Below are 24,546 nucleotides of genomic sequence, written 5' to 3' on the forward strand. Positions count from 1 at the left end.
CCCTGGCCCCTGGAACCTTGGAAAGAAAAAAAATAGCCACACCCATGGATTAGCTCCAAGGTTAGGTGGATCCCTATAAACATATATTAACCAATTACAATATTCTTCACCTCCCCCTTTTTACTTCCGTACCCAATCAGCATACGGAGTGCGGAGGAGACAGATACATGTTTCCCTTCTCACACCCTATGGCTGTTCTCGATGCAACTATGGAGCAGCTTAGGACCTTTATATAATTGAATTGGAGCACCTGAAAATACCTCATCTAAAGTGGCCCCTACCCAATGGATTGATCGCTATTCTGAGTGAGGCATGGTTCCTAGTTGCTCTTTAGATATATATATGTGATCAACTCAAATTCAAACACTTGTTGCCTTTTATGTCAAGACTATATTAGGCCGTATACGCCTATAGTAAACAGAAAAGTTGAATGGTCATCTATGTTTGGTAGAAACTCCGGTGTGCAGTTGCCCCAACGTTGGGATATATATTTAGCTGGCGCGGCCACATCCAATCGACATACAGAAAATAAGAGGCGAGGTCACTGAAAATAATAAGCGTTATACACAATGACAACCTACAGGCCAATTGTCCCACTCAGATTGAAGCGCAATATGCAGTGAATTCGATACTCGAGAATCTCCGCACGGCTGGAAAGTGGAACAGACCAGACAAACCAGAGCTATAACACCAGATTATATGACGGACATAGCTGGATTGAGCAAAAAACAGGGTATTAGATATAGTGGATAGAGTATTACATTACATATGGTATAACATTGAATCATTCTACAACCCCCACTCTCCCATTCAGACCTGACCAAGGACCTCTCGGTTGTTTCTCAATCCGAGACTCACTCCTCGACATCCCCTTGGTGAAGCGATTCTCTCGACCCTCCAGCATGGTTTCATCAAAGTCCTGATTGAGGGTTCTACATACATCAGTCAGGGTCTGTCGGGCGTCCTGCGCAATCTCAGTGCCCAATGCAAGTTTTTGCTGAACGAAGTCTCGTTCGTTGGCAGCTGCAGCATCAGAGGCAAATGCCCATGCTTCGGCAAGACCAACAACCTCGTCTGGGGTTTGATCGGAGGTCTGAGCCTGGTTTCGCAAGTCGAGAGCAGCAGCCGCATGCTGAAAGCGCGGCTGGCGGGCGGGAGCGGGGTATTCAGGAAGTAGGTGGGATTCGTCGCTAAGACGATTGAGGGCGCGGAGTGTGGTGGACTTCTCTTTCGAAAGTAGACTGGACAAATAGGTTTTCTGGAGAGCCAGCGATTTTTGACTCTTACATAGCGGAACTAGGTTTTCGTTTGTGTATGACAAAACGTCGATTGGGTTGGGTGGTGGTATTTCTGCCATGACAAGTTCGTTCTTGTTGGTGGATCGAGACGGAGGTTTCGGGGTCACCGTAACTGGCTGACAAGCTCTAGAAGCGGCATCGAGGAGATCTCGTCGGGCTTGCAGATATGCGGCATATTGCTCCGTAATTTGTATCTTGCGGTTCTCTAGCCCTTGCTGGGCATCCCTGATTTCCTCTGGAGGAAGTTCCTGGAGCATACTTTCATCCATATCCCCTTGGCCAACCAGCCGTTCCTCCACCCATTGTACTAGCTCGTCCCGGGTCTTTTGTAATGCTCGTGCTTTGGCACCTGAAGTCTCGGCCTGGGGATCATGCTGTGCTTTGGCTTTCTCAAACAATTGCTTTTGGCGGCCCAATTCAGTTCTTGCGCGGACAACTGCTCTCTCGAGGTTGTGCACTAGTTCATCCAGGTCCGTCTCGGTGCCATTGCGTCCCGCCTCTGCGTCTACCTCCGGTAACAGTATTTGCTCACCGTCATTGCCGACGTCGTCCAAGCTGCCTGCATCGCGTGTTTTGATTTCCTCAAGATAGTTCTGAAATACCTGCAGCTTATTATGACGCCGTCGATCGCGCAGAAGGGCAAGGTATTCACGAAATTCGGTGCCGGGTTCTTGCAGGTCATCATCAGAAGGACGGTTCGGGAACGTCCTCTGGCGCCTTAATGAGGCGACATTCTCAGACGCCAAGGCAAAATCTTTGCGGGCCGCAACATTGGCTGCCAGTGCCTTCAGATAATCCTTTCTCAGCCCAGATATATTGGTAGGGATAGGTTTGACATTGGTAACAGCATCGGTCGTCGCACACAGGGATAGGTGGCATTGAGAAGCATCGCTTGACTGATTGTCAAATTCGATGAATGAGCGCAGATAAGACGTCAGTACCTGGCGGATATGAAGGGTTTCCTCACGCGACTTGACGTAAGGAGCGAGCTGTTTCAGAACGGGTGGAATGTGGGTAGCGTCAGGGGAGTTGGGTCGGACCATGGTTTCATTGGGCGGGGTCTCCAAGGGATTTGTAAGATAAGATATCTGGAGAGAACAAGCTGAGACCCAGACAGGTCTCGGAAGACTTCACTGCCACAACAGTGATATCCTATCGAAGTTGTTGACTAGGTGAGGTTCGTCCACTGGTTCGCGCTTATGTAACACGCAGATCATCCCGGCCCCGAAGTGGAGCTTGTTTTGCTGTACAAGTCGAGCATCTACATATGTTGATGACGTTTATTAGGTCTGATAGGATATTGAAGATGCCGATCGACTGATCGACTCTATTATTGCTCAATTTACTGGATAGCTCCAATTGAGACATCCAATATGCCCCCAACGAGGCCTAAACACCATGTTTACCCCGTACCATCTCCATCATTTGTGCAATGTAAGTAGTTAATAGAGGTACCTCTATGGATTGTGTCATAAGACAGCTAAAATAAAACATTTTATCTAGTATGTCGGCTGTCTTGTTCCGGAGAGTGTAGATATCCCTCCAACATGGAATGTCACCGGCTTATTTCTAGAGCTAGGTACATGTACATCCAGTAGATGTACAGATTACGTGCACGGCCCAATCAAAGCGACAAAGGATAAAACGTCTCACGGCTTGAGAGAAGCCCAACTTCTCAGATTTCTCTCTCGTCCTGCCTTTTCTCAATTTCTTTCCCCGTCGGAAGGAGACCTTTGATCTCCCCCTCCATAACTGGTATGTTTCAGAAGTCTCTCTGGAATTTGCATCAAGGGGTGTTTTGATTCATAATTCTAGGCCAAAATTTGACTTATCTCAAGGCTGAAACCGTTATACTTCAGTCATCTCGACTCACATGCCGACTGCGGCCGTGGAAAAACAAACTTACCATTACACAATAAACATACCTGATGGCTATGGCGCCCGATTTGAGTGCTACTTCCCACTCTAATATGTCACGACCTCGCGCGGCAACAACGGCACCTGCTATGGCATCGCAACCTCCAACACCCCGACAACCGGTACATGGTCCTCAGACATTTGCAGCACTCCCGCCCCCGGGAAGTCCACCACTCGGAACGGGGGATTATGGCATCACACGTACCGCCCAGGGTAAGTTCATAGAGGCAGGCGTCATTTCCTCGAGCTCGCCGACTAACAGAACAAGGGCCATTGCGTCATCCTCAGCCGCTGACACCTTCGGATCTCCATCTAGTGCTTGAGAAAGAGCAAGAAGCGATGGTGAGTGATATTCTATAGCCCGAAGTATACCTACCTACCCCTCAACTGCTGACGCACCAAAACTCTTTGCAGGTGAATCGATTGACCCGAGAGCTATCTATTCTCCGGCAGCAGACAGCATCTGTGGCCTCAACAGCATCCTCCACCTCGACATTCAATGAGGCAGATGGCGCACGGGCATCACCCACCCTCAGCAGCTCAACCCAGTCTCACTCTGCCCGACGGAACCGGTCTAATTCAAGCCTCAGCTCAAACCAGGGCCCACAGTCCGCAAGTGTCGCCGGAATTGCACCCTCACGAGAGATACCATATCGCCCGGCAGACCATTCACGAACGGTTCGCAGCCGCGAGCCATCCATCACATCTCGCCGACCCTCCGTCGGGTCAATATCCTCGTTCTCCTACAATAACAGCAGTGCATACCCACACCGAAATTCGGTGTCACAGACCCAGCTCGGCCATTCACCTGGAAACTCACTGTCGCGGTTTGAGGAGGCTGCACATCACAGATTGGAGGTGGAATACATGAAGCGGGAGAATGAACAGCTTAGGAGGCGCGTGCGGGATCTGGAGCAAACTTTAAAAAGGCAAAAGGAGGCCTCGACAACTGAGGCTTCTGCCACATCGTCCGAGAGCATTATTGGCACCTAGTTCAACCTCCATCCCAAGTCATATCATCCTTTCGTATTGCCACTGTGGAGGCAGTGCGGCAGTGCCCAACATTTTCACATTGGGAGGTTTGCAGGCAAACACATTCAACGAAATGCTAGTTTTGACATGTGAATTTATTTTCCAGGCAGCTCCATTGATCCAGACTAGATGAAACGGGAAAAGAAACCCAAATGAAATTAGCTACGTGAGGCGGTGCAGCCCCGCTATACGTCATACAGTCACTTGTGGCGCAGGCCCTAGACCTTCCAGATAAATAGTCGCATCACCACCTGGGCAATCGTGTGACTTTTCAATTTCTTCAATCTTTTTCTCTCTCCTACCTATCATAATCATGTCTCACGCCACTGTTCACGTTTCTGGCATCTCGCCAGCAACCTCCGAGAAGGAGGTCCGCGACTTCTTCAGCTTCTGGTACATTGTCGCAATTAGTGGTTTAATTGACAACTTACTGACTTGAACAGTGGAAAAATTGTCAGCCTCTCTATTACCCCCGTCTCTGGGGAAGCCGACGCTCAGAAGTCCGCGACTGTGACCTTTGAAAAGGAAGCGTAAGCTACCCCGCACCCAATTTATTTCCCGCAGACCACATAAGAAATCCAAACTAATCCAAACTCCCTGAAACCAGCGCTGCCAAGACCGCCCTCCTCCTAGACCAGACTCAACTAGGCACCTCTGCCGTGCATGTTGAAGCAGCTCACAACATCGAAGACATAGCCGGAGCGCAAGCCACCCGCGCAGGCAGCGAGACCAAGGAGGAAGAGCACCACATCGCACAAGAAGATAAGCCCCGATCGCGTATTGTCGCAGAGTATCTGGCTCACGGGTACGTGGTGAGTGATAATGCGATCATGAAGGCAATTCAGCTGGACCAGAAGCACGGAGTCTCCAGCCGTTTCACGTCGGCGCTCAACAACTTCGATAAGAAGTACAATGCCACAGAGCGCGCTAAGGGCATCGATGAGAACTACCAGATCTCCAATAAGGCGGCTTCCGGCTGGCGCGGTCTGAGCTCTTACTTCGAGAAGGCCCTGGAGCATCCCTCCGGCCAGAAGCTGCGTGACTTCTATGTTCAGACCGATAAGCAGGTGCGCGATATCCACGCTGAGGCTCGTCGTCTGGCGGATCTGAAGCAGGGTAAGAGTGGTGAGGCTACGCCTGTTGCTGCTGCCGAGCCTGCTACTGCCGCTGCTCCTGCTCCTGCTGCTTCTGCTCAGCCTGAGGCTGCTGCTGCGCCTTCCGAGAAGGTGTAGAACTATCGGAATGAGGTCTTAACTTCATGTGGATATGAATATTTGCGCCGGACTTGTGTGTGTCTATTGCTTTATTCTTTCCCTTATTATGATGCCATGCCATGTCCATAGTTGATTCTTCTTTTCTGTGATGACCTGATTTTCGGGCACTTTACAAGCGAACCTTTTTTTTTCATAACTATCCAATAAGCGAAGCAAATGAACACAAAGATTCAGTTTTCTCTAGAGATTTGGTGTGTTGTTTTAATAAATACAAAGCTCAAAGAAAATGGTTATCCGAGCTTATTCTTCATGATATCATTATTCAGAATTCAACAAATGGGCCTCTCCAAGTACATGCGAGAAACATTCCAGCTCAATCATGTTTTCCCTTGGCGAACTTTTCCGCCTCAATCTTCTCTAATGGGTGTTCGGGGTTGCTCTTCAACACATTGTCCCTAAAGTCTTCCGACGATTGCTGCGAATGCTCGTGGGCTGGGGGTTTGCCAACATCGGTCTTGCCAGAGCCGGGGATATCTTGCTGTTGAGCGCCGGTTTGACGCTCCGGAGAGGGAGATTGGCGGCCGGGGTAAGGAGCAGACATTTTGGATATTGTCGAATTGGATTTGATATGCTGAAGAAGAGGATAAGTGTGAGTTTCTCAATGCGAGGAAATGAATAATAAATTATGGCAAGCTCGATACTACTAACCTTCAATATGACTTTGGTGCTAGATGTAGAATGTTTGGGTTCCCAGTGTAGGAGAAGGAACAATACTCTTTTTATCCCCAGAAACCAACTGACGTTACCAGCTAAACCGGTCATTGGGGTCATCATGATGACGTGTGGAGTGGCACTTGGAACTGTCTCCAATCTACTCCTTACTTACTAGGCCTTGGATATTGTAGTATCAACTATAACAACAAATGCAGCTTGTACAAATAATCTTCGTGTGATGTGTCTATGAGATTGTATAGCTATCGATCCTCGTATTGAAATAGAACGTCAAAACACAACATCAATAAACACTAGAAGGCTTTTGGGTCGCGAGTCACAAGAGGCTCTCTTGCTTCATAGCATGAATATTTTCTACATGATCTTTCAAGTTGACCTCCAATGTGGCATCTGGATCTGATAATTGCCTCTGAAACAGATGACGTCATTTATCACGTTTGTTTTGACCTCACATCTTGTACCTGCACTTACAAGATCTCGAAAATGACGTTAAAATAGTGGACAAGCTGACATACAAAGGAAACATGATACATAGGTATTGGCCAATTACTAGCACATGCATTCGAATGCATTTGTATCTAGCAGTTGACACGTCTCTCCGTTTCTACTCAAGACAGGGTCCTACGGTGGGACAACAGAGTGCCGAGACTGTCACTCCCTACCTATATGTACCATCCAGGAGAATGGGGTGTCTCGGGTAGGTAGGTACCTATTTCAGTGTTAATGCATCATGCATCCATGGTATCGAATGGAACTTTCTATGCTAGGAAGGTGCGTCTGCTGGGGGTATAAACCCCCCCTTCTCCCCCAACTTTTCGACCCTCGTCTTCCCAATGGCTCTCGCATCGGCTATTGAGAATCCAACATGGCGATACATTATTGTCTTCTTCACTGCTTCTATTTACGATAGGTATATTCCTTGCCGTGCCTGTTCTCATGACGTGTCAGGGGTTTCGATTGGGAATCTGGGAAGTCAACGAGATCAATCTTTCACAGGTTATACATCATGAGCTGGATCATAAGGTGGATCAAACCAAGGAATATTGCCTAATGAGTAGCTGGAGTAAAATCTGCGTAGTATAAACATTAAGATTCTATTTGACCCCGGTCCAAGGTAGTCTACCTAATCCTCCCTGGATGGCTGAGTGGGTGAGAGACACAAGGTCATCTGATTGCTAGGTGAAACAGTGACTACGGGTGATACCGCATTGGGAAGCCTAGCAATGGTGAAACTGGTGAGGATTTCGATCCTGCGCTGGGAGTAATTGGGGCACGGATTCCTTTTTTTTTTTGCCCCCGTTACTTAACAAGCCACAAAAAGACTGCAAGAATCCGAATTAAGAGCCTTGATCGTCCAACCAGATACGATGCTCTCGTTTTGATGAAGCCGCAAGGGAGTTTTGGTTGTCAGAAGTAAAACAAAGTTGGAACCTTTGCCCAACAGGATATATAGGTAGATCAGACGCTCGCTCTATACACGCTCTGTCAGCCCCCAGGCACAGGCCGGGGCCTGTGTCGTTAAATAGCAGCATGGCCGGGAAATTACACGTTGGCATCGAAATCCTGTAGGTTTTGGCAGTTTGAAATAGGTGGGCGAGATTAGCTACGCTGCCCTTTCAAAACGACAGGCCTCTTGTTTTTCATGGGACTTTCTGTGGAGCCAGTTTTGGCTGCCTCGTTGGGCGTCCTTGCATGATTTATCTAGAAACGTTCTTGTATCGTTGAGGATTCGATTCGGAGTCCACCTGTGTGGCTGGTATCTACGGTACTACAGGCTCCAGGACTGGAATCCAGCATTCGTAGCATAGCTGATGTACTATGTCATGAGGAAACAAGGGTGTCTTCAGGGGAATCTGTGCATCGAAGAGGATTAGAAATGGGGAAAGAGGGGGGACACCCTCGAGCAGAATGTCCACGGGTAGGACTTTTAAGAGTACATCAGCGAGTGCATGGCATGAAACAGACATGACGAAAGAGACACGGAGGTACAGAGCAGATGGGACATGATCTAGAGAAGCGGGAAAGACATGAAATGGGCATATGGTCTCGTGAGGAAAATGTGAAAGGGGTGATTGGCAGAGACTAGACGTCCGAGGCATTGGAAATTCGAAGCTTGTTTTTGTTTTCTCAATCCATCTCGGTTATGGTCTCCTAGTTGCCGTTGGCCTGCATGCCCGCTGCTGCGGCGGCTTCTGCGTTGGCAGCGGCGACCATGGCCTTGGCGTCGGCTTCGTGGAAGACGCCTTGAATGACCAGCTGTTCTTCGGGACCGAGAACCTTAGTCAGACTCTCATAGAGCTGAGGCTGTTCTTGCTGAAGGTCTGAAATTTAGGTTAGCGGGTGACACGTAAAGGGGATAGATACTCTTCATGTAGATCACTTACTCAGCAGAACATGCTTGAACATGCCATATGGCTCCACCTTGTCCAGAGGGGTCTCCAGAAGACTCTCCTCGTCCATGTCGTCATCATCATCATCGGTATAAGAGCCGAACTTTTGAGCCTCCTGGTTGAGGAAGTCGAGGTAAGCGGCACTCTCGTCGGCGACGTCGTCTTCCTCAAGAGCTGCTTCAACCTCGTTTTCGTCCCACTCAACATCTCCATCCCAGTCATTGTCCTCGTCGTCCTCATCATCCTCGTCATCGAGGGTGAAGTCGGACTCCCTGGTAGCATCCTCACGTTCTGGACAAATTCTTAGCCTTGGGGGAACATGACGGGAGGGTTGGGGATACGTACGCTTGAGAGCAGCAGGCAGGGTCTGGAAGAGTCTGGTCACACCCTGCAAAAGTCTTGGCCATCCCTGCTGGACACTGACCGGAACATCGGTGGCCTTCAGGGTCAGCAGAGAGCTGATTGCGGCAATGGACAGCTTCTTGTCGTGCACACGTCTGAAGTTGTCGATGTTAGCGAACCAAGTGCTGAAGAACTTGTTGGTCCAGCCCTTAGCCTCCATAACCTGGAGACTGAGAGCTGAGTTGTAGTAGATGGCGTTGATGACCATCTCCATCAAGTGAATGCGGTACGACTTGGTGTGTGCCTCGCCGGCGTCGATAACCCGCATAGCCATCTCAATGAACATGGGAATGTACTGGTCAATATGACCCCGAAGGTTGAGCATCAGGGTCTCAGCAAGCTTGCATCCGCAAATGCGGTCAACGCCACCAACCTTGTCGTCAGAGAAGATGTCCTGAACCATACCAACCATGGCGTCCAGGTAAGCTGGGTTCTGAACCAGCATATCAGAGCCATAGGCGACATAGTTGTCAAGGGCGGGGAGCATGTCTACACAAAACAAAGTCAATACAATAGAAATTCAAAACGTGTGAACCAATGAGAACTTCTCACCTTCGAGATATAGCTCAGCACCAGCCTTGAAGGTCTTGTGAATCAGCTCGAAGGCTTGCCACATGGAGGGAGAAATGGTCTTGGATGCGAATGTGCAGCTGTCGATGATCTCGAAGATTTCGTTGTAAAGATCTAAAACAACCAATTAGAGCCGGACATAAAACTGATAGATTCAAAACTTACCATAGAGTTTGTTCTCCAGGGTGATGCTGATAACGGGCATCAAGATGGTCTCAAGGTGCAGAAGCACGTCGGGGGTGCTTTCCAGTGTGAGAATGAGGGTACCGATGGTCTGCAACACACCCAGAGCGGTGATGCTCTTATCGTCCAAGAAATCACCGTATCCGTCTTCATCACCACCCTTGGAGGCGTTACGCTCCAGGAGCTCACCAACAATACGCATGTAAGTATCGCGGAGCTGCTCGCTGAGCGCCACAGCGAATGGAGTAAGCTCGGCAGAGAAGACCTCAACAAAGTCCTCCATGACGTTAGCCAGAGCATCCACATCGACCTCGTTGGCCAACTTGAGAAGCTGCTGCATAATCTGGGGGATATTCTGCTGCATCGATGTACGGATGACATCGTGACGGATGAGGGGCTGTAGAGCAAGGGCGGCCTCGACTCGCACGGGAAGTTCGGAATCGGTCATGGACTCGAGGATATTTCGGTAGATAACCATCAGATTGTTTGGGTCCTTGAAGTCGAGCTGCTCAAACTTCTCCAGGGTGTCGCAAGCACGAGCACGGAGGAAGCCGTGAGGACTGCGGAATTCGGGGAAAACATGACGGACAAAGAAGTATTCGACCTGGTCAGCAATCGGGCTCTTCTTGCCCAGTATGACGGAAGCAAGCGAGCCAATCATTCTCAAAGCACCCTCTTTCTCCCTGGGCTGTTTCTGTTCTTCCGGCGCAGACTCATACTTGCTAACAATACTGTTCACGAAGGTGAGGATCGAGAAGGTCTGCTTCTTGCGATTCTTGGTGAGAGAAACCAAGAAGTTGGTGGCGGCAACATCAGGAGCGGACACTTCCTCGTAAAAGTTCAGCTTGCGGTGGAGATACTCGGATGGGTCGTCTTCGAAAAGCTCAATGTCCTCGTCGGACTGGCACAAGATAGGGAAAACGAAGTGGGCGATCAGGTTGTCCATGTGGGGCTTCAAGTGGTCCCACATAGCCTTTGGCTTAACACACTCCTCCATGAAGACCAAAGTATATGAAAGTGCCGAGTTGCTGAGCCATTGCGTCTTGGACACCCATTTGTCAATCTCCGTCAAGTATCCCTTGAGAATTTCGGGGGCGAAAGTGCTGATGAAGGTTTTCGCATACGGTGTGTAGTCGGGGGTAGAAGATTTCGTGATCGTGGTTGGGTTGCCATATCGGATGAATAGGCGGTTCAGGTTGGCGTATGACCACTTCTTGCACTTCCACCAGTGGTTCATCTCCCTCTCCTCCTTCGTATCTGCCATTGAGCTCGCAGGGGGTGTTTTCGAGACGATGCGCAAGAATAGTGTACACCAGTCTACAGTCGCCTGGTGGGTTTGAAGGCACGGAGAAAGCTCGAACTAAATTCGTGACAAGTCAGTATAAATCGCTTTCGCGAGCGCAGACTAGAATCAGGGTAACCGACGTAAATTGCGTGCTTGAAAGCCTTCACCACAATACGGAGCATCTCCGCAGCTTCCAGACTTTCCTCATCAACAAGTTTCGATCCGATGCTGAGCAGCTGGGGGAATGAATGCTCCACGATCTTATCGAACTCCTCTCTCTTTTCGCCGGCCTTGAACCTGTAGACTCGGCAGACTGCCAAAAGGCACTGCAGACCTGCATAGACCGTATTTGCATCATTGGTGCCGAGGAGCTGCAAAGTGAGATCCAAGAATCCGGGCCACTGCTCGGGGAAGTCGTTTTGGAGAATCTTCTGGAGGAGGGGAACCAGTTGATTACGGACGTTCGGAGGCGTCGAGGCCAGGGCAGGGATAAGTCTCTCCCTGAAACTGGGCTTCTCGGCTTCAGGAATTGGCGTACGCTGGGGGCTATCTTCGACGGGGGCCCATCCACGGGTAATACGGTTCTTCAGGTAAACACCAGCTATAAGAGTGGGGTTAGCAAGAGACAGAAGTTCTTTCGCAATCCAAGATGAACACTCAGAGACTTACCAGAGAGCTGGACTGCATTGTTCTGCTCGCCCTGCAAGATATCCAAGAGTCCATTGATAAATCCAGGTTGCGTCTCGGCCTAAAGATATCAACCACGTGTGAGCCTGGTATTCCGTGCCCCGCCAGTCGACCCAGCACGTACATATTTCAAATCAAGCTCCGCTTGTCGGCGAATATCCGCATTCGCGTCTAGAGTAGACTGAATGCGGTCTCGGAGGGCTGTGACATCCATCGCGCAACAATCCCCCAGACACCAGAAAGTCAAAAAATCTCCAAATAAACTGAGAACCCCGTGGGAGATGCGGACCGGCGCCGATGAAAGAGGGCCGAGGCAAAAGAGTCAATGATTGAAAGGACGTGAATGTCCTAAAGAGATCGTGTGGATCTTGAAGAGAAAGGGAGAAAGGGTGTGTTCTTCAAGAGGAGGGGGATTTTTTTTCGATTTTCCGACTTCTCGGGAGGCGGTCGCCCCGCAGCTAATCAGAGGCCGCACACACGGATTTTCCAGGAACTATGGACTATGGGATTGTTGATTTTACTGCTTTCTATAAAATATTGTGTATGATTGATCTCAATGGAATTTGATAGTTTCTTGTTCATTTCTTCGTCTTGATTTACATACATTGTGGTGAATCCCCCATCTAGTGGAGAGGTTCATGACTACCCAATGGGGGCCCAGGCATTCAACCATATACCCCCCCTAAGGATTGAGTATCTTCACATGTAAAGGGAGGCCGCGAAGATGACATCGCGCTTGATCAACTCCTGAGCTTGCTCCATCTTAGTGTAAAGAGTTGGGTCGCCGACCAGTTTAGCCGCATTCTTCACTTCGCGACAAGTCTCGTCCAGTCGGGTGATCACCCGAACAATAGTGCCCTCCATCACGTCCGTGAGATCCGTAATGCGATTGAAAGACATTCCCTTGGCCCACTCATAGACAACTTCGGCGAGACCAAAGCGTGGTTTGCTGGCGAAGTCATTGGAATCTTCACTAGACTGAATGACTTGGTGCAAGATTTGGAAATCATTCACTTTCTCAGCGATTCGAATGATCTCCTTCTGACCCTTGTCCAGGCGAGGAGTGAGCGTAGGTGTGCTTTCTGTCTTCTCCTGGAAGACGAATGCAGAAAGAAGTGCAACAATCTCCTCCGGTTCATATTCAGCAAGCACGTTTTCGAGGACCAATTCGGTCAGCACCAGCTCGTCGGCGGAGTGAATCTCGCATGCCACCTTGCCTTTCAGTTGTACACGAGAGTGTTCGTCAACAAAACCGAGCTCCCTGAGCACGTGAATGCGCTGCTCATAGTCCGGAAGTAGTTGAAGGTTTTGGTCGGACATCAGTTGTTTCAGCTCTGAGATATTTTCTTTAACCTGCCACTCGTCGTGTTGCATCTCAAACTATGAGGCATTAGTACGGGATTCAAATAAATAGTAATATAATGCTTACGTGGTTCACGAAATCAGGGCATTGTAAACAGTGGCATGACTGAGCAATCTCTGCTTGAGCCTGTCGTTTGTCGAGGATATCGCGGATATCCATCTCTTTGATACGCTGCCAGTCGATTTCGTCCCAAGCAGGATCGATCCAGGAATTTGTGAATTGGCACAGTTCTGTTTCTGCCCACTTAACGGACTCTGTTCCTGAATTAGTATTTTTTGATAACTATATGAGCAAAAAGAAGCAAATATCTCTTACCTTTCTTAATGTTCAGATACCACATTGGTTTTGTGATCTTAACTTGGGTGTTTGTCACGCACTCGAGATCGGATAATGGGATCTTGCATACGCGGAGGCTCATGTCATCGACGCGAGTGGGCAGCGATTGGAAGTAGGGTCGGAACAGAGGCAAGAATGGGAGAATGTCGGTGGGATGTCGTTTGCTACTCAAGGTGCCAATCTCAAGCACTTGGATACAGGGTACGGCCCCGACAACTCCCGCAGAAACTCCATCGCGAGTGATCACACCAGCAGTACGGAGTCCATCCTATTCACGCATTAGCATTTTACCAAACACATAATATCATTACGAGGCACGTGAACTCACCTTGCGGTACACAACCAGCCTCTTCATCGTGAAAAGACGTTTGCCGACAGGCGATGATAATAGTTCGGTGTGGAACTGCGCCGTGAGTCTTCGATACTCCATAGCGGCGTCATGACAGGTCATCAAATCCAGGTCACATATCTCACATGGCGCCCTTTTAATTTTCGCAAGACTTGCCTCAGATACCTGTACTTGCTTCTCGTGTTCTGGTAAGAGAGCCTGTGTTGCATTTTCACTGAAACTTCGCTTGATCATTTCCTCGATCTTCAGGGCTTCCACACGCAACAGATTCAGTATCATGTTGTACGTGAGACGGAATTGGGACCTAAGCTTTGTGGGGTCTCCGAGAATCATCTGTTTCAGCGAGGCAGCAGATGGGGCCTCATCTTTTCCGCTGTTCGTCACGATAACGTACCCCACCGTGTCAAGACCTCTACGACCAGCACGCCCGGCCATTTGCGTATATTCGCCGGGCAGGAGATCACGGAAGCTTTTGCCATCATGCTTACGGAACCCGGAAAATACCACAGTTCGGGTAGGAAGATTCAGACCCATCGCGAATGTTTCTGTGGCAAACAGAACCTTGACCAAAGATCTAGCGAAGAGAATCTCCACAACTTCCTTCATGATAGGCAGGAGACCACCATGGTGTACAGCGATACCTCTGCTTAGTAGCTCGCGAAGGCGAAGAATTTGCGGCAGCGTGCGATCTTCGGGCTTCAATCGGGTAAGTGACTTCTCAATGAACATGTGCGTCAAGCTCTTCTCGCTGGCATTGCTGAAATCTTGATTTGACAGCGAATCCGCGTTCTCCTCGCATCGCTTCTTAGAGAAAACGAAGACACATCCTGGCAACAAGTCCTCTTGGCGAAGATGCGAAACAAGATGCACCCAGGTGTTCTTGTCTTGGGCCGCGCTTGTACGGCCACCACCTCGGCCTGTGCGAGCAATGTTACCTGTTCCTCGGTTTGCGTACTGTCCGCCGCTCTGCCCCCGACCTCGTTGTGGACCTCCACGCTGTGGACCTCCGCGCTGGGGACCACCGCGACCACCTCTGTTATTCGCTGGCTGACCGCGTCCCCGACCCTGAGGGGCCAAGGCTCTAGCTTGCGCCGACTGCGCCTGAGCTTCAGCCTCCTTCTTGGCTTTGGCCTTATCTTTGCCAGACAGGATATCATCCGCTTCCTTCCAGCCGCTCTCAAGGAATCTTTTATTAGAGTCAACGATCTTGTGCTTGCTCTTCCCGGCCCAGAGATAGTGCTCCAGCGGGACAGGGCGCTTATGAGTTGAAATGACATAAATGTCCTTCTTCTTTGTACGGCCCACCCAGGATGCAAATTCTCGGGTATTAGGCACAGTGGCGGAGAGAAGAATCAATGTGACATGCTCTGGAAGCATAATGATGACTTCTTCCCATACCACTCCTCGTTCGAGATCATTCACATAATGCACCTCGTCGAAGATAACAAATTCAACATCCCGGATGAGATCAGCGCCTCGGTACAGCATACTTCGCAAGATCTCAGTGGTCATGATGAGACAGCTGGCTTCCGGGTTGATTTGGACATCACCGGTCAGAATACCGACATCGTCGAATTCGGTTCTGAAATCACGGTATTTCTGGTTGCTCAGCGCTTTGATGGGAGACGTGTAGATTGCTTTGGTCATGTGTTTAGCAGCCAAGGCAATTGCATATTCAGCTACAACTGTCTTTCCTGCCGAGGTATGGGCCGCAACAAACACTGAATCGCCATTCTCAAGGTGGTAAACAGCCTCCTTCTGGAAAGTGTCGAGCTCGAATGGCCACTCTCTTGCCATATCTGGAACCAACTCATTGAAGTTCGGGATATCCTTGTTGACATCTACAACGTGGGCCCATTCTCTACCTCTTTGCTTGTGAACACCGGCGAGTAACTGGCTACGCGGTTCCAATGCCGGGAACTCAACTGGTAGCAAGGCGTCAATGTCTTCTTCATCTTCATCATCACTGACATCGTCAAGCTCGGGATTTGTTCCTGTGTCGACATCCGCAGTTTCCTCGGGTCGGTCCACCTTCAGATCGCTTTCCTCCTGAAGAAGGGCAGTCTCGACTTCTTGCGCACCCTCTGTGGCATCTTGAGATTGTGCTTCATCAAAATTGACACCGTTCTCAAAGCCAGGGGGTGTTGTCAGAAGACCTCCCTCGGTGCCAAAATTGATTATCCGATCGAGCCCAGATTTCGCCCCGTTGCTCGATTGCTCTGCAACCTGGGCATCGGCCTCCATTGCTGCCAAGGCCTCAATGGCGTCTAAGCCCCCGGGTGCGAAAGGGAAGAAACCTGCAGCACCTCTGACAAAGTCGGCGCGGCCAGCAGGTCTGCGGAGAAGCGATGTGGAATTCTTAGCTGTTGCGCTTGCAGCAGGAACGGTGACTTCCTGGTATCCAGTAACTCGTCCTTCCAAACCCTCTCGTGTAAAACGAGTCACCGTCCGTGTCTGGGTTGGAGCGAGTTCGAAAAGGTCTGCATAATCTGTCGAAACGTCCCATCGTCTGCGAAAGCTGTTAGAAGCTGCCCCGCAAATGAAACCATATACTGGAACTTACTTCTGGAGAGAATTCAACCATTTTGTGCTAAATTGGTCTGATGGGGTCAGGAACTCATTTTCAAGCTCTGTCAGCAACTCTTGGGCACTCTGAGGAGCTTGCTTCCGAGTTTGGAAGTTCTCGATCTTGCCATTCTCTTCGTCTGCGAGGCGAGCATCGAAGGCTGCGGGGTCAAACTGTTTGCCTTCCAAGTCCAACTTGTGCATTTGGGAATTAAGTGAGTCCGCCATGGTGCTCAGGAATGTGTCGGAGAGTCAACCGGCGAGTGAAATTATGTCGATGTTTGACTCGGCAGTAGCCGAACCCCACACCGATCTGTGTATCAATTTCAACTCCTGGCGGCACCCGGAAAGAATTGGACTTTAACCTGAGAAGAACAAGCTAAACGGAGAAAATTCACCTTGCGGGTAGGTTGAACGGAGAGTTTCGAAGTGATTTCAGCCAAGTTTCTAACAGACGGTCTGGTAGGTAAACTTTACTGAAAGACGAAAAGGCGGTATGGTCCGGCAGTATTCATGACGTCGATGTGGGGGTCAATAGTTTACCGCTATCATCTCTTGTCACCAAAGCCCAAGCCCAAAGCCCAAACAAACCCAATCCCTTCATTACTTGGAGCATAGAGAATAATAACCCATGAACTATACAAAAGAGTTTAGAAGAATTAATATATAGGGAGTGATTAAAGCAGTTAAGAAAAGTATTTGTTAAGAAAAGTTGAGATTAATACAGTAACCTTGGAAATAATCGAGTAACTAAACAAAGTGTAGAAAGTCACAATAGTGCCCAGGTGAGTAGTTCATATTATCTGAGATCCCGTTCAAGTTTCATGTCTTTTGAATATATGCATTTTTCGTAGTAAACAGGATTCCGATCGCCATTCAAGAAGTTTGGCCTTGCTCCCTAAATCTCCATTCCGTCAAGTTTGAACTATCATCCGCCGCTATTGATAAGGTTGCCAAAGATACTGTCTTTCTGATTTCTCAGAACTATAGGCTTGTCCATCTCTACCACCTTGCCCCGATCTAGACCGATAATCAAATCGTAACTTAAGAGAGTGTGGACACGATGTGCAACCGTAAGCACCGTACATGCACGAAATGGATCCTGTTGCAGAAGGAATTGCACACGGGCGTCAGTTTTCGTGTCAACGCTGCTGGTGCCCTCATCAATCAACAAGATCCTAGCATTGCTTGCTTGTATCTTTAATATTGCACGAGCAAACTGAAGCAGCTGTTGCTCGCCTCGGGACAGCGATAGATTGTCTTTTATCTCGGAATCTAGCCCACCTCTTTCAAGTAATACGCCATTCCAGATCCCAACTCGGTCTAGAGCTGCGATGATGTCTTCGTCTGGAAGTGCCCCGGTGGGATCTAGATTGAATCTGACTGTGCAACCAACCATGATGAGTGGCTTTTGGGAAATTGTGACAAGCCTTTCGCGGACCATATCAGGGGAGACAGTGATGAGGTCAATGTCGTCGACAATGATCGACCCACGTATCAAAGTGAGCATGCCTAATACGGAGGACAGTAGAGAGCTCTTCCCACTGAATAATTGCGCGGTGGAAGGTTAGCATTGACTAGTAATCCTAAAGCTGAATGTGATTCTGAAGGCGATGATACCTACCTCCCAGTACGCCCGTAGATACCGATTTTCTGACCCGGTAAGATTTTCACAGAGACATTGCTTAGTACTGCTACTCCAGGGCTTTTCGTTATTTGTTAATGACGCGAACAAAAGATGGTGATAGTGTTGCACATGCTGCGGAGTACGTACCAGTATTGTGCAGTCATGTCCGAGATCTCAATAGCTCCCCGACTTGGCCAGTCGATGGAAACCTCTACCCGCCCAGTTGAAATTTCACGTGGTACTTGAATTTCAAAATCTTTGACGCGCAAAATTGAGCCAAGGGATATCTCCAATTGTGTCCAACCCGATATGAGAGACGAAAGGCTACCATTGAAAGCTTTGAGATAGAAAGTCAGCTGAGCAAATGAATATCGGTCACGATATTTAAGGTGCAGTAGCAGAGAAAGTCAACTTCCATAGGAAGACATACCAAGAATACTGTTGAGCGATACTCCAAGCAATCCGACACTCGTTGTATGCCGCAGAGAAACTGCTAAGCTGACGACGATGACTGCTTCGGCAGCAACGATGAGGTCTAGGACCAAGGTGAGCCAGCGCTGAATACAATGAAGCATATAATACGTGCGCTGGGTAGCGTCCAGCAATTTTGAATTGGCAATTCGAAATTCTGCTTCCCAGCCAAATGCCTGAATTGTAGAAAGACCCTCGACAGTGTCATGAAGATGGGAGTACAGCGGACTTCTGCTTTCCAGGTCAAGCAAGCGAAGTTGTCGCGATGTTTTTAGATAAAAATGCTGTAAGAGAAAGAGGGAGATGATCAGGAAAGGCACGGATATTGCCATGTACGTTGATCCGGTTGCAATTAGAGCAGCATTGGCAATTGACGAAAAGAGATCTATACCCATCAGCAATAAGGTCAATAAGTAGCAAGCGGCAAAAGTTAGAAAATTTCTCCAGAGGGTGAGTAGAACGGGTGGGGTCTTACTTGAGACAGTGATTAAGATGCCAACAGGCAAATCGCTTTCTATAAGGGTCATATCCTGGCTGAAACGGTTCAGTATTGACCCGATGTCAACAGTTACTAGAAATCGAGGCGTTGCCCTTGAAGTGTCAGCAGTTGAATGATGTGCGAGAAAAGATGATTGAATGTACATCATGACAGTCTTCAGCACGACATAATGAAGCCGACGTGCTGTTGATGGTGAGATCAGAATAAGAATAGCCCTATGATTTTGTTAGTAGTGAGCCCTATATGTATCATTAGACAGAGCACTTCACCAGACATAACCACCATTACCAACAGTGTTGCAAATGGCAAGGAAGAAATACACCGAGACATAGAGTGCTTTTTGGCCTCCACCACGATCAGCCCATCGCTTAAGCCAAATTTCTAGTAGAAAGCCAATGTTAGTGATATCTGGAGTAGCACAGGTAAAGTTCACGTACGACTATACGTGCTGGAGAAGACGTTCATTGTCACGAAAAAGACAAATACCAGCGCGTTCGTCCACCCAACGTAACGCAGATAATACGCATAAACAGCAGAGTCCCCGGCTGCCCTCCTGAGATCGTCAACCTTATTCGCCTTGGAGATCAAGGCGGCTTTATCTTCTATCGCCAAGTCCGGGAATCCTGTCGGTTCCTTAGCTTCCACAGCGTCAGACCTCACTTCTTGATAGGCATTTCCCACGCAAGGTTCTTCCTGACTAAGACGCCCATCCGAAAGGAAATAATTCCGATCTGCACAAGGCAGCTGGTCCACTGATAGGCTGTCAGCTCATAATAGAAGACAAAACAAACCTTGGAGGAAGCCTACTCTCATGTGTCACCAAAACAATAGTCGATTTTGTCTTTCGAAGCAGTCCGTCAACACCGAAAAGACGTGATATGATATTACCCTTGGTTTTCCGGTCCAGTGCACTGAATATATCATCTAACAGCAAAAGCTTCTTGCGAACATATACCGCTCGAGCAAGAGCGATCCGATGCATTTGGCCACCGCTCAGTATATGACCAGATCCGTGTCCAACTTGCGTAGCATCGCCCTCGCGAAGGAGAGCCAGGTCCGAATTGAGGTCACATGCGTGAAGAACAGCCTCGTACCACTTCTCATCAATTGCGTCCTCCCTTATAGGAGCAGCTGAGAAGGATCCACAGATTATATCACGAATGGTGCCACTTGGGACCCACGGTGTTTGAGCGCAAAAGGCCGGTTGTCGAATGGTCACTGTCTTTGATCCTGTCTCGCAAACCGCCTGGCCAAGTATGGCCCGAAGCAGCGTCGATTTGCCAGACCCAATTGGCCCTTGGATGATGACCAGTGCTCCGAGAGGGACTTCTAAGTTGACATCTCTCAAAACAATCTTTGCTGATGAGGATGGGCGAATGCTGAGATTTTTCATTGAGATGACAGGTGTTTGAAGGTCGGTGGTGTCTAGTGGGCCCTTGAAAGACATGTATTCCATTTCGGCGATGTGTGGAGATGTATCAACTTCCGTTTCTCTCGTGTGACAGAGACCCTCCGCTGTGTGCTGAGGACTAGTTTCCAGTAAAAGAAAGTCTTGTATTCTATCAAAAGATCCCGACGAAGCCGCTATGGAAGGAATCGCACTTAGTAGTTTCGAAGCCGGGTTAGTCAAAAGAGTTATAATGGACAGACTACTGAACGCTTTGGTAGCATTCAGCTCCTTTCCTTGAGCAGCATAGACGACGAAGGTCAAAGCTGGAGCCAAGGCCCAGGGCAGATTCTGGATCATATTCTTCCAGACCACACTCCATCGGTACGTGGCCATTTGATGGGTTTCTTCGGTCCTTTTTCTCTGTACAAGCCGAACAAAGGTCCGAGATAATCCAGTTGCTTTGATAGTCTGGATACCGTCCAGCAATGAGCGGGTGATTGATATGCGTTGCTGTACGGCATCCACCCATACTTTCTGATGTCCCCCTATATGCTTCGAGATATAAATACTTCCGCCACTAGAAACTGTTATCAACTTTCAGCAAATAGTGTCCATATGTGAATCGAAAGTGGGATTCCTTACTGAGAACGATTATTAATGGCATCAGGCAAACCCACCCTAACCGGAGCGCGAGTAGCGCAATGCCAATGGCAACTTCAATCGTCCGCGCCCAGAATTCATTCAAAGTAATTAGACTGGCAATTATGCGGTCAACGTCAGTAGTCATTAGAGTCACTGTGGCAGAACGATCCCCTAGAGTGCCATCAGGGATGTGTAAGGCATGGTCGTAGATCATTGATGAGGCTGCCCCTCGAAACATTGTCACCAACCGATACAACATCTGGTCGTACATGAGGGTTGAGAGGGCCATTCCCAAATATATTAGAAGTGTAGCGCCGATGAGGCCGTAACCGAGATTGCTCGCGCTATGTGGGTTATCAAGCCAGTTGAGAACAGATGCGATCAAGAAGGGCTGTGAGAAGGTAAATCCGATCAAGAAAATGCGTGGAAGCACCATCAAAGCAAGTGGACCTTTGAACGCTCGGCCCATTTGCCATGGGAGTTCGAAGCGGCGCTCGGGATGCCGGCGTAGAGCCCAAACTCTTAATGCTTTCCGCGCCGTTTCCGCGGACTCCAGGGGTTTGTCTAGACGATCAAGATCTTCGGTACTTAGCAAGGATCGAAAGCCCGTGAAAAAAAGGCGATTCAGCCACCACATGAACGACCGATTAACAAGCCCACTAGTCGACTCTGGTGGAAGGTCTTGATAAGAACCTACGAGGTGTTTTTGCTTCCCCAAACTCTCCAAAAGCACCATTGCTGTTTTCGCAGCGACACTTGTGGTGAACAGAATAGAAATACGGTGATCTCTGTGAGATAACCACAAACTTCTTGTCTGTACAACATCGAAGAGCAACGTGAAGAGAAGGTAGGTGGCGAGGAGCGATGACGGTCTAACAGATCGTTCATCTTCCACCCACGACAAGACCACAATTTGCATTGCCACTACCAAGTTGATTGCACTCGACGCGACAGAGAACTTCGCAGTGGGCCGAGTTTTCTTTGCCCAGCTGATCAATAGGGCGAGTTGAATCGCGGCGAAAACGAAAGCAGTTATCTGAGGCAGAATCGACATTACCTCGTGTTTGACTCTGTGAATAATGATGTGAAAGTGCTTACCGACTTTGCCAATCTCATCTTGTGAGGCTGAGTGCGCACTTCTCTCTTGGCCAGAATCCGCAATCGAAAGGGACACACGAGGAGAAATGCGACCGCAGGAACGAGACCAAGTATGGCTTGTTCGAATAATAGAGTAAAATCAAACCCATCACGGCACTCGCTACCTACTACAGGGCCGAATTTGTTATCGGCCTGGAGTGAGCACTCTGGTGGCATGATTTGGTGTACTCCTTTTCCGTTCTTCTGATTCGATGGGATAGATGTAAGGGTAGAATTGGTACTTATTCTCGAGAGGGTCAAATACCATGAACACCAATCCGAAATTGATTTGTAAGTTCATTTACCTAGGTACCTGGTAACCGCCGGGCTTGGAACTAACGAACCCCTATGTCGTCTATCGCGCCATCGCTTATCATCACCGATCTCACATATGAATGTGATGAAAGGTTCTACTCAATTAGACACACTTTACCAATCGGTGTCCCTTTCGTTTGTCGGAGCTACTATGAAAAGTAAAGGGTCGAACAATCAAAGACCGAAAAAAAAAAGCTCAAGTTTATCCAGCGGTGTATACTAACGAGTCACGACCACCTAGGTAAATGGATGGGCTCACTGATCCCCGAGGCCCTTCCTCACTTGGACTCTATGCTATCACGGCCAATATTTACTCGTATATCCACCGCTAGAATCACCCGTCCCTCATCCACTAACCTTGCCCCAGCCTTGAACCACTTTGACATCATTGTAGGTATTCCGCATTCCGTCACGCCCAGATCTCTGCTCCTCACGACCAACCGCAACGATTGAATCCTGCATGGAGCTCCGTTGTGTGGCATCCGCTCTCCCAGTGGTCGCACGGCACTGAAATTTTCGGGTCGTAGCCGTGTAGGAAAACACCATCGCAGTGAAGCGTGTGTTCAGGCTTGAGGATATCATTATCCATAGGCATTCCGTGACGGAAAGCGTCGTGGAACTTCCTCCAGGAATAGGTACAGTGAAATTGATGCCACATCCGCGGGCCATAAAGAATGGTATAGTCCCCCCGCTCCCATGCCTCGCGTGGCACTTCCTCTTCCGGGAGGGTTTCATTGCTGAGGTAGAAATGCCAATCAATTCTCTCTAGGAAATCCTTCACCAAATCAGCGTGGTAGCATTCTGGTCGCTGCCATGCCCAGGACATTGGATCGAAGATGCAACCAAGCTCCCGGGCCTCTGTGATGGATTTCCCACAGTGGCCGAACTCATCCCCAGTCGATTGATCTGAGGCTTGATGTAGATGATTTGTGGCCAATGCCATTCGGACGGCTTGGATTTCGTCGCCCGTCTTTGTAGTGCCGTTCGCCACGGACGAGACCATAGCGATGTTGATGCCTCCCATGATAAAGATGAGAATTGACAAGAAAAGCAAGCCGCCACTGAGGCGAATGAAGCGACTTCGAGCTTGGGTGCCAATCCGCCTTTCATCTTGCTCTGCAGACTTCTCATCTGCGTCGTCTAGCAGAGGATCATATTGCTCTGAGCCGTTCATATTTGACGGCTCCAAGTCCTTTACTGCAGAAAACTTGTACGGTGGAAGTCGGTTGCTCATTGTGACATAGATGTTGTCATAACAATGTTGACCGGGACAATTAAATGCAATTTGGTATGAGGAACGGCCGTAGAAGAGGAGAAACAACGCGGGCCAAGATTGGGCCGGGACAGGATAGGCTCAGAGACAATACTGCGGAATTGATTTTGAATTCTTAGTAGAATACAGAAAAGCCCGGGATACCTCGCAAGTGGATGCAGACTTGATGCATAGTCCACTCCAGGACAACACTCCGCTTACCCCCCTCAATCGGATACAACGTCCTAGATTGACAAAACCAAAAATAGTGTACTGCAAAAGTCTACCCTATAGGACCGGATGTCACTGAGGCAATTAATACGTGGCAGTCGATGGTATCGTGCGTTGTTGATTGCATTCCAACTATGGAGTAGCTCAAAAGGCTATGCAAAAGTACGATTTTGAGTATGTTGCAGCATTCTGCTGATCCTACCGTTCTTTTCATCTGCATACTCCACAATTGATCTGACTATTTCTGATTATGCACCTGTATATTTATTTTCGGACTCCGATGAGACCCCGGTTGGCGCCCGGTTGGCGGTTGGCCCGCAGTCTGATTGATGGGGCATATTCCGAGACGCTAGTATTGTGCACAGCTTTTGTCTGTAATACAAGAATAGTGCCTTATCCTAAAGAACACGGGAGTTGGAACACTAAGAATCACTTTACGCGGGTGGTAATGCTTGTTTTTCTTAGCTCTTGGCTTGCTTGAAGCCCGAGCACGACATACATGCATCAATGACGGCGAAGATGCATTCTTTATCGGAGGGTCACTGAAATAGGGAAAAATCCTACGATGCTGACATTTGCCGAGGAAAGAAAGACGTTCAAATGACTATTGATTTTTCGGATCTATAATACGGAATACTACTCCGTATTAGTCCTTAAGA

General features: G+C 48.8%; 8 protein-coding genes across 8 annotated transcripts; 2 read left to right on the plus strand and 6 right to left on the minus strand.

The window, feature by feature from the left end:
• Positions 1 to 784: 784 nt before the first annotated feature.
• N7500_004218 (uncharacterized protein) lies at positions 785 to 2,341 on the minus strand (the record flags this gene model as incomplete). The annotated part of the gene is made up of 1 exon (XM_056675364.1): positions 785 to 2,341. One exon carries the CDS (start codon positions 2,339 to 2,341, stop codon positions 785 to 787), a length of 1,557 nt encoding a protein of 518 aa, XP_056535889.1.
• An 891-nt stretch (positions 2,342 to 3,232) lies between these two features.
• Positions 3,233 to 4,208, plus strand: N7500_004219 (uncharacterized protein; the record flags this gene model as incomplete). The annotated part of the gene is made up of 3 exons (XM_056675365.1): positions 3,233 to 3,428; positions 3,484 to 3,557; positions 3,630 to 4,208. The coding sequence occupies 3 exons, from the start codon at positions 3,233 to 3,235 to the stop codon at positions 4,206 to 4,208; spliced, it is 849 nt and encodes a 282-aa protein (XP_056535890.1).
• A 352-nt stretch (positions 4,209 to 4,560) lies between these two features.
• vip1 (putative actin cytoskeleton protein (VIP1)) lies at positions 4,561 to 5,479 on the plus strand (the record flags this gene model as incomplete). Its single annotated transcript, XM_056675366.1, has 3 exons — positions 4,561 to 4,640; positions 4,691 to 4,777; positions 4,855 to 5,479. 3 exons carry the CDS (start codon positions 4,561 to 4,563, stop codon positions 5,477 to 5,479), a joined length of 792 nt encoding a protein of 263 aa, XP_056535891.1.
• A 355-nt stretch (positions 5,480 to 5,834) lies between these two features.
• Positions 5,835 to 6,062, minus strand: N7500_004221 (uncharacterized protein; the record flags this gene model as incomplete). The annotated part of the gene is made up of 1 exon (XM_056675367.1): positions 5,835 to 6,062. The coding sequence occupies one exon, from the start codon at positions 6,060 to 6,062 to the stop codon at positions 5,835 to 5,837; it is 228 nt and encodes a 75-aa protein (XP_056535892.1).
• Positions 6,063 to 8,344: 2,282 nt separating this feature from the next.
• On the minus strand, positions 8,345 to 11,924 carry N7500_004222 (putative nonsense-mediated mRNA decay protein (Nmd5); the record flags this gene model as incomplete). Its single annotated transcript, XM_056675368.1, has 8 exons — positions 8,345 to 8,514; positions 8,578 to 8,874; positions 8,929 to 9,474; positions 9,538 to 9,669; positions 9,721 to 11,098; positions 11,164 to 11,624; positions 11,693 to 11,771; positions 11,835 to 11,924. 8 exons carry the CDS (start codon positions 11,922 to 11,924, stop codon positions 8,345 to 8,347), a joined length of 3,153 nt encoding a protein of 1,050 aa, XP_056535893.1.
• Positions 11,925 to 12,409: 485 nt separating this feature from the next.
• Positions 12,410 to 16,551, minus strand: N7500_004223 (SKI complex RNA helicase subunit SKI2; the record flags this gene model as incomplete). The annotated part of the gene is made up of 5 exons (XM_056675369.1): positions 12,410 to 13,090; positions 13,140 to 13,327; positions 13,389 to 13,677; positions 13,738 to 16,267; positions 16,322 to 16,551. The coding sequence occupies 5 exons, from the start codon at positions 16,549 to 16,551 to the stop codon at positions 12,410 to 12,412; spliced, it is 3,918 nt and encodes a 1,305-aa protein (XP_056535894.1).
• A 700-nt stretch (positions 16,552 to 17,251) lies between these two features.
• N7500_004224 (P-loop containing nucleoside triphosphate hydrolase protein) lies at positions 17,252 to 22,266 on the minus strand (the record flags this gene model as incomplete). The annotated part of the gene is made up of 10 exons (XM_056675370.1): positions 17,252 to 17,867; positions 17,948 to 18,028; positions 18,098 to 18,287; positions 18,381 to 18,806; positions 18,897 to 19,135; positions 19,190 to 19,301; positions 19,358 to 19,680; positions 19,712 to 20,894; positions 20,953 to 22,022; positions 22,055 to 22,266. The coding sequence occupies 10 exons, from the start codon at positions 22,264 to 22,266 to the stop codon at positions 17,252 to 17,254; spliced, it is 4,452 nt and encodes a 1,483-aa protein (XP_056535895.1).
• Positions 22,267 to 22,834: 568 nt separating this feature from the next.
• On the minus strand, positions 22,835 to 23,638 carry N7500_004225 (uncharacterized protein; the record flags this gene model as incomplete). The annotated part of the gene is made up of 1 exon (XM_056675371.1): positions 22,835 to 23,638. One exon carries the CDS (start codon positions 23,636 to 23,638, stop codon positions 22,835 to 22,837), a length of 804 nt encoding a protein of 267 aa, XP_056535896.1.
• Between the last annotated feature and the right edge of the window lie 908 nt (positions 23,639 to 24,546).

This window comes from Penicillium coprophilum (genome assembly GCF_028826855.1).
Source record: "Penicillium coprophilum strain IBT 35676 chromosome Unknown utg000002l_segment0_segment1, whole genome shotgun sequence".
Taxonomy (NCBI): domain Eukaryota; kingdom Fungi; phylum Ascomycota; class Eurotiomycetes; order Eurotiales; family Aspergillaceae; genus Penicillium; species Penicillium coprophilum.